The following is a 10,460-nucleotide window of genomic DNA, read 5'->3' as shown; positions in this document are numbered from 1 at the left end:
AAGGTAATCGATATCCCAAGTTTAATTGAGAGTATTAGGATGAGAAAATATTTTCAAAATAAAGTGGGAAAGATAAGCCTCATTAAAGAGATAAGCCTATCTGAAATTTGATGAAAGTAAGATTAAAGCGTAGCAACTTGTTTTGAGGAGAGAGAAAGTAATTAAAATATAAGAGCGCATAATTTATCACAGAGTGCATTACAAAAACTCACTCAATTAGGGTGCCCTGCATGAAAGAGGAAGTACTATAAGATAAGTATTAAAATATGACTTTATTATATATATACATATGATTTGAAATAGAATTGGTGATTTTTTTTTTTTTTGAGATACCTACTTTAGGTGGTTTTGGTGTTACTCTTGATACGATATGGTAGTAGGATGCAATTCTCATAGCTATAAGCCTATAAGGGTCATGCGGTTCATTTTTTATCGTTTACTCTTACTCTTTAATTTTTATTTAAGGCACTTTTACTCTTTAATTTGTTATTCTATATTGCCTAAAAAACATGCTCTTTTTTTTTCCGCTGGTAGGAACCTATTTTTGGTAGTTTGGATAATTTTTTTTTAAATCTTTATCCTCTATGGACATAATTTTCAAAGCCATAAAGGATTCATTTTGCCTTGATTGGGCCTTAGAAACATGAGCTTCATTTTTTATTATTAAAAATAAAATAACAAAAAGATAACAAAAGCTCTTTACACATTATTTGGGCCTTAAACCAAGCAAACAAAAATTTTTTTCCCAGGCCCAGATTTCTTAAGTACTAATTTGTTAGCCCAAAAAAAAAGGCAGAAAAAAAAAAACTATCAGGGGAATTGCAGCAGCCCCCGACGAAAAACAAACCGCAAAAACCCCAGAAGAGATAGAAAATAGCCACCGTTGCCGCCCGGAATAAGCCGCCACTGCCGCCGCCAGGACCACCACCAGCGAACAGCAAATAGATGTAAAGTTTCTTGACTATTATTTTTGGGTTTGCGAAGCTTATGTGACAAAAGGACTAATGCTGCTTTGAATAACCATTTGCCTCTTTCTTGATTTTCTTGTAAATCTATCCCTCTGTGTTGAATACCTTTCAGTGTTGAATGAAGTGGCTAGAATTGGTTTGTGTTGTGGAGATTTATGCTCAATTGCTACTCGAATGTGAAAAGAGTTGAATTGATATTTTGCATTTGTTGCTTATCAGAAATTTCAGTTTTCTGTAACCAAGTTTTTTAACTGCCTTAGTTGTAGAATGTCTGTTCCCGATGGCACTGTGTAACCAGTTGATTTTCGTGGAGGCTGATTAATGTGGACATGGTATTGTCTGGTTTTAGGATAAATATGGGTTAAAATTGTAATAGAATAGCTCATAGAATTGCCCAAATCTCGTGCATTTGTGCCTCGTTGATGGTAAGCGAATTGGATGATTGACCTACCTGGTAATGTATCATCAACCATTTTGTTGACGTTTCTGAGGATTAATGGCATTCTCTGATCATTTATTTATCAAAAATTAATAAAAATCGAATAAAAAGAAACCTGTATATGGTGGATATGATAAGAGCACCTTTATCTGTGAATTAGGTCTTGTTTGTGGTATTAATTGCTTTTAATTGGTTAGGCATCAAAACTTGATTATAAGGAGGCTATCATGAAACTTTCTAGTTTTATATGGAAAAACAGAGCAAATTTCAGAATGTTTTCAGACTCCTTGCATTGGATTGTTGCCTGCTGAGCTACCTGGTTGTAACAGTGAAAAGCATTAACATAGAGCTTTATGCTTCCTTTATTCCTATGTAAATGGATTAGAATGACTCCTTGCATTGCAATTTTAGACATCCCAAAACTGTGACAAGAGTTAATCAATCCTTTGCATGTTGTTCCTGGTTAGAGATTTTGGTTATTTGGTACTCAAGTATTGTTACTGGCCCTAGGTGTGGAATATGTATTCCTGATGTAGAAGCGTTTAGCAGGTTATTTTTTGACAGGCTTATTAATGTAAACCTGTGAGCATCTGGCTTTGTGAAAAATATGGGTGCAAATGGTAATAGAGTTGCTGATGAAATTGCCCATTTCTCACACATTTACACCTCATTGAAGATGGCTAAATTTGGATCAGTGATGCTCCCGATGATCTATGTTTTGACCTTGTGGCTGAAGTTACTGATGATTATTGGCATTTTTCAGTCATTTGTTTATCCAAACCAAAAAGAAGAGACAAAGAAGAAGCTTTTAACGAATAGATTATTGCAGTTTTATTTGTGAATTTCATCTTGCTTGTGGTATTAACATCATTTGCTTTTACTTGCCACTCAATTGCAGATGGCTCGATGGGATGAGATTCTCTCTCTTCCTGTACAAAACCCGCCAACTTTGGAGTTTTCTTCCAGTGATCTTGTGTGGTCAAAGGTGGAAGGCTGGCGTGACAACATAGACAGAGTTTGTCTTATTCCGTTTGCTAGAGTTGATGACTTTGTTAGGGGTGAATCAGCTAATAATGATTGTCCGACACGATTCCATGTTGAAGCAAGGAGAAGACGACCCCCTGAGATGTCTTACAAGCCGAAAGTTGATGGCATTCTTGAATACATATTGTGAGTTCCATTAAAACAAGAGGACGTGTTTGGTCTAATTTATTATTTTCGATTGCTTCTAGGCAGTTTATCTGCTATTTGCCTTCGGGAAATAAGTTAAGTTTTCTGAATATTTAGGTACTGGTGCTCTTTTGGTCCTGATGACCACAGAAAGGGAGGTGTTGTTCGACCTAGTAGGACTACCTATGTGCCAAAAAAGAAGTCTGCTGGCCGACCAAATACAAAGAGAGGCTGTACTTGTCATTTTATTGTCAAACGCTTAATTGCAGAGCCTTCAGTTGCTCTTATTATTTACAATCAAGATAAGCATGTGGATAAAAAGGGGTTGCCATGCCATGGCCCACAGGATAAGAAGGCTGCTGGGACACGTGCAATGTATGCCCCATATATCTCCGAGGATCTCCGTCTTCGTGTCTTATCTTTACTGCATGTTGGGGTCTCTGTGGAAACAATCATGCAGAGACATAACGAGTCAGTGGAGAGACAGGGAGGTCCGAGCAATCGAGATGACTTGTTAACACACAGATATGTACGTAGACAAGAGCGGAGCATACGACGTTCTTTGTATGAATTGGACGAAGATGATGCAGTCAGCATCAGCATATGGGTTAAAACCCATCAGAATTGTGTTTTCTTTTTTGAAGATTTCTCTGATTCAGACCCTTTTGTCTTGGGTATACAAACGGACTGGCAGTTGCAACAAATGATTCGTTTTGGGAATCACCGCCTCCTCGCTTCTGATTCAAGGTTTGGAACCAATAAATTGAAGGTCAGTTTTTTATTTGGATTTTTTTTTTAACTACGATGCTTCTTTAGAATATAAATTCCCGTAGAGCTTACTTACTTTTATTGAATTCCATCCAGTATCCTATTCACAGTCTTGTTGTATTCAACTTAGACAACAAGGCTATCCCGGTAGCATGGATAATCGCTCCTAGGTTAGCAGTTGGAGATGCACATAGATGGATGAGAGCTCTTTACAACAGAGTTCGCACAAAAGATCCTTCATGGAAGCTTGCTGGGTTTATTATAGATGATCCGCTGTTTGATATTCTCGCAATCAGGTTAGCATCTTAGCTTCTTAACTAAGTTTGTCCTCTTGGTTAGAAGATTTGGTACTTCCTTTTCCTTTTGCGTGCTTGTAATTTTTGACCTGATGATTTAGTTGTCTTCTTCTATTTAATGCAGGGAAGTCTTTCAGTGCTCAGTATTGATATGCTTTTGGCGAGTTCGTCATGCTTGGCACAAAAACCTGATGAAGAGATGCTCAACAATGGAGATACGTGCTGAAATTGCAAAAATGCTTGGTCAGACTGTCTTGAATATCTGCAAAGGATCTAGCAGTGCAAATGTTTTTGAGGATATGATGGAAGATTTTGTAGACGCTACTGATTTTGCTGAATATTTCAAGTCAGTTTGGTTGCCGAGGCTAGGTTAGAAGGTCTTCTGTTTTCATTGACAACATAAATGAGCAATTTTGTATCAGGTCTACTTTTAGGGAAGACATGCTTGATTTTTCCTAAACGAAAAATAGGGCTGAAACTATATGTGTGTCTAAAATTTATACATGATAGTTTTTACCTCAGTTTCTGTAGGCATAACATGGAATAGAGGTAATTGTATGTAGCTTTAATTGAATTTAATTGAATAACAGTGGGAAATGTTCAGCATTTTGGTGGCAATTATTTTATCTTTTGCGACAGTGATTGTAGTTTGGTTTTGCACTTTCCTTTTCTAGCCTCTTTTCTTTTGTTTTATGTTGTCTGACGAGGGTTTTGTCCCCCAGGTGTCTGGTTTACTGTGCTGAAAACTCTTCCTCTTGCCAGCCAGGAAACTTCTGCAGCAATAGAGTTCTACCATATCCAGTTGAAGGCCAGATTAATGAATGAGAAGGAGTGTAATGTATACCAACGTGCTGACTGGTTGGTGGATAAGCTGGGCTCTAAAGTGCATTCTTACTTCTGGCTAGATGAATATTCATGTAAGGATGATTTTGCACGATACTGGAAGGATGAATGGTTGAGTGGCTTAACAAAGTGGAGGAAATCAATGAAGATTCCAGATGCTGACATTGCCATAGATGGTAAATGTGCAAAAGTTATTGACCTGGAAGATCGAGATTCTGTTCATGTGGTATGGAATCCAGGCTCTGAGTATGCATTGTGTGACTGTAACTGGTCTAGTACAGGCAATTTGTGCGAGCACGTAGTGAAAACTATCAAGTTTTGCCGTGATAAAAAATATGTTGTACCGTCTGTTAGCATGCTCCAGTATACCCAAGCTCTGATTAATATGCTGCACTGCCCACCCTATGATTCTTTGGTGCGTGACCATGCCGTTTCTTTGGCAGTCTCTGTGCAGATGCAGTTGAATGGCCAAATTTGTCCAGATAATAGTGGGATCACATCGATTTCTGTGGAGGAAGAAGTTGAGCAGACTTTGCAGAATCATGATAGGATTGTGGAAAATGAGAACCACCATGCAAATGGGGATGTTGGATCTGCACTTGAGCAGAAGCATTCAGGTTATGGAACAGATGATGCAAGGGGTACCCTAGTTGAGCAAATTGCTAGCGAAAATGATAACTGTGGTGATGGGGCTGGAAAGGAACATTCTTCTATTGGAATGGAAACTATTCCATCATCCCTCTCTACTGCTGACCCTAAGTGATTTCCCATTGAGAATAAATGAGATATTCTCTAAAATCAGGATGCCAATCTATGGTGAATATATTCTCAACATTTCATAGGCGACCCTCAACTGGAATGGAAGAGCAAAGATGGAAAAGTTAGTAACATTGGTTAAGAAAGAGTTGGCTGAGCTCAAGGATGTATCAGAAACAGCAAATGCAGAGAAAAGCAGAAGGATAGAGGAAATTTAGCAGCAGGATAAGGATGACGTGGCAGTGTCTTCTGGATGGTGTGATTGGAATATAAATTAATATAGCAATCAATTAGACTAGCAGAATGGGAGGCAATGACTCTATAAGAATGGTCAGTCCGTGGAATGGGGATCTCCATTTACATTACCTGAAACACTACAAGGATTTGTTCACACATTGGCTTGAGCAAAGTAACTGATACAATGATCTACAAAGAAGTTGAAGATCAAGAAAATTTACCAGTTCCTGTATCAAGCTTTGAGCTGTTGAGGCCTTTCAAAGTTTGCTGCTGCAGAAACTTAATGGGCCCAAGCATGTAAAGAATTTAAGATAGATGGTTAAGCTTAGCTTAGCTGCAAAGGACAGAATCCCAGTTTTTTGATGGGGCAAGAGAGGTTCTTGAGGAGATTTGTTAGAAAACCCATTGTTGCTCGAGGCATAGCTTGCAGTTGCATTGTTGCTGGATAGATGTGGACCATCAAGCATGAAAATATATTGTTGCTGGACTAATGTGGAGGTGCTGATAAGGACATTAGAATAAGCATGAGAAAAATGGTCAAGAAGGCAAGAATTGATGTCAAGGGCAAAGTACAGTGTTTGTAGAAGAATGTGGAGGTTGCATTGAGGAGCTACGAGGAACTTGAGGATGCGTTACCTCAGATGATGATCTGAGCTCGGAAGAGTTGCCTAAGCGTGCTGTGGTACTTAGGGCAGGGTAAGTGTTCCTGTTATTTTGTTTATTTTTTCTACGTGGCACACTTCTGACACTGATTTGATTTTTGCAACTTGTGTTTAATAGGTACATTGCTGGCAAATTTGCTTCAGTATAGTGTGGCATGGGTACGATTGTGGATCCTTGCTTCAGAAAGGAACTTCCACAGGGGTTGTTAAAAGTTTTTTTGTTTGTGCATAAATTCTTCTTTCTTTGACAAGCTTGCAGTTCAACAAATTTCTGTAGCTACTTTTACTTACCATTTAACTTATTTGCATGCCTTGCCTCTGTGATGAGTAATCACACAGAGAAATTGGCCATCATTATTTGCAGGCTCTCTTAAATTTGGCTACCTTGAGATCCTCTGAAAAAATTACATTCGTATTGCTCAAATATAGAAAAGCCCATGTAAGCTTAAGGTTTTATGGCTTCATAATGCCACTAGATAATGCTCAGTGTATCCTTTCATTTAAAACTAAAAGAGGAAGTAGCTGCTGTCTTATTATTCCAACATGTAACTGTGTCAAGCTATGGATTTCACTTTCCTTAAAGCAATATGCAGGAAAATAATGACTTGAATGGTTGCTTAAACTGCACTGTCGAAGAAAAACAGATTGACTTTCAGGTGTTCAAACAGATTGACTTTCAGGTGTTCTGAGAACTAACTCGGTTTTAGTAATCAGTAATCATTCCAAACCAGGGTCATCCCTTTCTTGAACTAGATCCTTTTTCTTTTTCCCCTTTTTTTTTTGACAGCTTAAGGTTGATCTGATCTTTGAGGTTTTTTTTATCTCCGAATTTTTTCCAGTACCACATCTTTATTTTTACTTCCCAATGACTTGAATTTACGATTAGGGCAGTACAGTGTTCCCATTCACTCATGAATAGAAAAAGCAGTTTAAGTCATACGGGACAAATTTCACCAATTTTGTATCGGTTTGGAGGCATGGCCGAGTGGTAAGGCGGGGGACTGCAAATCCCTTTTCCCCCAGTTCAAATCCGGGTGTCGCCTGATCAACAAAAAACTTGAAATCTTTTCTTCTGTTCTGCTGATATAACTCACCGAATTTTTTCCCATCCGAAGCAGAAGGAGGGCGCTATTTATTAATGCTTGTTTGATTCGAAGCATTCGGGTGACGTTTTTTGGAAGTGGTTTTTTTTGAAAAGATTGTAAATTCTGGAAGTGGTTTGTGCTCCATTTGCACATGAAACATGAGAGTGAGAGAAAGAGAGAAAGTCAAAAATACAATAAGGCCTCACAGGTAAAATCTCATTATGCATAATGCTTAGTTACTTCTTTTCTAATGAGGGAAAACGGGAATTAAAAAAACAGATTAAAACGTCATCTCAAACCTAATACTTGCAAAATGATGTATTTGATTAACAAACTTTAGAAAAATGCCAAGGGAATAAAATTCCTGGAAGGCATGCTCTTTGAAGCTTCCATTCATAAACGGAAAGAATCCTTTGTCTACATCAAAATATAAAGTAAACAATGCTGTTAAACTGTTGATTGATAAGAGCATGGAGAGAAACGCCCGCTGATCAGGTATGCTTAAGTTGAATGCCAAAATATCTGCGTTTGTATGATGATAAATAAATAAACATATTTGCAGAAGCAAAAGAAAGTGGGTAATGTTGCAAAAACATAAGAACTCAAAGTAGTCAAGTGATTATTTCTTGGAACATCGATCTCATGAAGCTTGAGCCAATCCATTGAAATCCTTTTCCTGCTCAATAACTCTTAAGACTTAGAATTATTTGGAAAAAAAAAAAGCACAATTCAAATTAATTTCTCTGATGAAGAGGTTTGTTGCTATTATTTTACCACGGAAACTATTCTTATGTAAGGCTAGATAAATGATATGGTTATATCAAGGAGCTTCTGTTCCATAATGTCCAGAGAGAATGCCTTCTATGTTTTGCTGTTTAGAGTCTTGCCTGAAAATACTGGAGCATGAAAAATTCTTCTCCTTTGTTAAATAATATACTTCACAGCATCCTATAGAAAGTTTCAGAATGTTAGAAATTGATAGGAGAACAGCCGTGAAGTTATCAGCCATGAACAGATGAAAGAATCATGAGAAGAATGATCAAGTACATTTATAACAGATGGTAATGGAAGAACACTGTGCAGTTTCTGAATTCATGTTAAACCTCGCAGCTTCCGTTTTCCACTCCTTATTTTCCTTTGTAATATAAAGAGGGGACTAGGCAGATACCAAAGACCAAGAAGATTGATAACGAGTCCTTGTAAAAATGCATTCCAATTTTCCATTTCTTATACTTTGTGCCTGATTTAACTTTTCAATCTTAATTGTCCTAGGATCCACTCTTGAAATGTGCCTAATGGGACAAAAGGAAGCACTCTAAAATGGGTAGTAGGTCTAAAAACACCCCTCATGTGTACTCTTTACCACAAATCAGTTTAGAACGGAACAGAAAAAGTTCCAACCTGATATGCAGAACAGAAAGATTCAGATTCAAGAGTAAGAAATGAGGGTTAAGAAGTTTAAACCAGAAAGTAAAGAATTGTTAGCTCTGGATTTGAACTTCGTTATAGATTGGTTTTTAAAAGATAAGCTATATGCTTTATTATATCAGCAACATAAAAGAATGGAAGTTCAAACTTGCAAATGGAGATTTGGATGTGGTTGTCGTATTTTAGTTTCATAACCAGTAAAAAGTTTAAAAGATGATGCTATTATCCTGAATCATAGACAGTGGGATGGAAGTTGCGTGAAAGCAGCTATCTAATCAATATGTAAAACTCAAGGTGGCATGTTTGTAGTTCCGTTTGGACGGAATTTTAGATTTACAAAATTAGAGGAAAAATTACAGAAACAGCTTATGGAACTGAAGTGATCAAACTATATCCCAGATACCACGAAAATTAGAGCATGATAACTGAAGTTTGAATAACTTACCATTGATTTTCAGCCAAGAAAGAATTTGTCAGAACACAGTTTTAGATGCTCCCAGTATGCGAAATGGAGAGAACCCGTTCACCTGACTGCAAGTTAAGGATTTTACTAAGATCAGAACTTCTGAGAATCCTACAAAGTTTAAGATGCAAAGTAAAGATTTAAGTAACTATATGAACTGAAGGCATTTGAAACATTTACATTAGTAGCTTCAAATTTTCAACTCAAACCCGACAGTGAATTCAAAGAATCCGGCTACTCTCATCTGTTCCTTTTCTTTCCCACCCTCTCTTTGTCTCTGTCAGTCAGTCAGTTGGTCTGTCTCTCTCTCTCCGGCCGCTATCTCTCCCTTCCTCCCTCTCCCTCTCCCTCTCCCTATCTCCCCCCCCCCCTCTCCCTCCAGGCCCCTTTCATCATTAAAAATTAAGCTAAGAAACAACACCGTTCAGTTCACAACAGTAGCAGGAAGGAAAGGAAAGGGGTACGTCTGCATCTCATAGCATCGTATTTACTCGGGACCCTATAGGATGCTGTGGTGCATGATTTTGTTCTTGTCATCTGTCAACTTAAAAAATGTAGCAGCATGCTTTAACAAATATCTAATTTCCAGAAAAAAGGATAAAAAGATTGGTTCTGAAGTTTATCAACCATAACAAAATGGAAGACATGAAAAGGACGAATATTGTCCTTCTTCATGTCATATTCTGCCTATTCTTCTTTCCAACAAGTAGATCCCACTGCCGGAAGACCAAGAACTTCGATCAGAAGTCTTATCAATTGAATATTTTGGACTCAGCAATTTTGCATTTTTTTGTCCTTCTTATTAATCTTAATTTTCAATCTCAGGTTATACGAGTTCAACTCTTCTAGTTGTTACTAATGTCACAAAAGGAAAAATCTTGAAATGTGTACATGGTATATTTGTCTTTAATACTCCTCCACCATGAATTCTGTGATGGAAATGCATATGTTACACACTTGGAGATTAATGAAATGTAGAGTGACTGATCATGAATGATTGTGCTGAGTGAAGTGACTATTAGGCAAAACAATGCCACATATGTTCTCTCAAGACAATGTGGAAGCCTAACCATAAGTTCAGAGGAATGTATGAGCCCCTTTCAGCATAAAGAAAAGAAGTACACTTAGATGTCACAGAAAGATGTCAAGATAGAAAATAACAATCCTTCTGGATCTTGTTTTCTTATAGAAAAATACATCTCTTAGTATGCAGAGTAAAAAAATTTAGATGCAGAAAAGTGAAAAATGATAAGCTCAGGTTGTCACCATAGTCACATTATTGATTGCCTACAAAATAAGCTTAATGCTCCTTTAGATCAGCACAATGCTGATAGGAAGTCATTAC

The 10,460-nt window shown here is 37.4% G+C and overlaps 1 protein-coding gene and 1 non-coding gene across 2 annotated transcripts; both read left to right on the top strand.

Moving 5' to 3' along the window:
• Positions 1 to 807: 807 nt before the first annotated feature.
• Positions 808 to 6,522, top strand: LOC113694098 (uncharacterized). The gene is made up of 7 exons (XM_027212947.2): positions 808 to 947; positions 2,306 to 2,577; positions 2,695 to 3,346; positions 3,442 to 3,641; positions 3,766 to 4,010; positions 4,364 to 6,173; positions 6,258 to 6,522. The coding sequence occupies exons 2-6, from the start codon at positions 2,306 to 2,308 to the stop codon at positions 5,245 to 5,247; spliced, it is 2,253 nt and encodes a 750-aa protein (XP_027068748.1). The 5' UTR covers positions 808 to 947; the 3' UTR covers positions 5,248 to 6,173; positions 6,258 to 6,522.
• A 588-nt stretch (positions 6,523 to 7,110) lies between these two features.
• On the top strand, positions 7,111 to 7,182 carry TRNAC-GCA (transfer RNA cysteine (anticodon GCA)). The gene has a single exon. It is a non-coding gene; the product is annotated as a tRNA-Cys (tRNA).
• Positions 7,183 to 10,460: the final 3,278 nt, after the last annotated feature.

Source organism: Coffea arabica, chromosome 6c, assembly GCF_036785885.1.
Source record: "Coffea arabica cultivar ET-39 chromosome 6c, Coffea Arabica ET-39 HiFi, whole genome shotgun sequence".
Taxonomy (NCBI): domain Eukaryota; kingdom Viridiplantae; phylum Streptophyta; class Magnoliopsida; order Gentianales; family Rubiaceae; genus Coffea; species Coffea arabica.
Note: the sequence above shows the minus strand (reverse complement) of the source record. Positions and strands in the feature narration are given on the sequence as shown.

Excerpts from the sequence above, each read along its gene's own strand:
- LOC113694098 (XM_027212947.2), top strand. The coding sequence starts at position 2,306 with ATGGCTCGATGGGATGAGATTCTCTCTCTTCCTGTACAAAACCCGCCA. Across the intron at positions 3,642-3,765 it reads TTTGATATTCTCGCAATCAG|GGAAGTCTTTCAGTGCTCAG; the intron begins GTTAGCATCTTA and ends TATTTAATGCAG. Across the intron at positions 4,011-4,363 it reads AGTTTGGTTGCCGAGGCTAG|GTGTCTGGTTTACTGTGCTG; the intron begins GTTAGAAGGTCT and ends TTTGTCCCCCAG.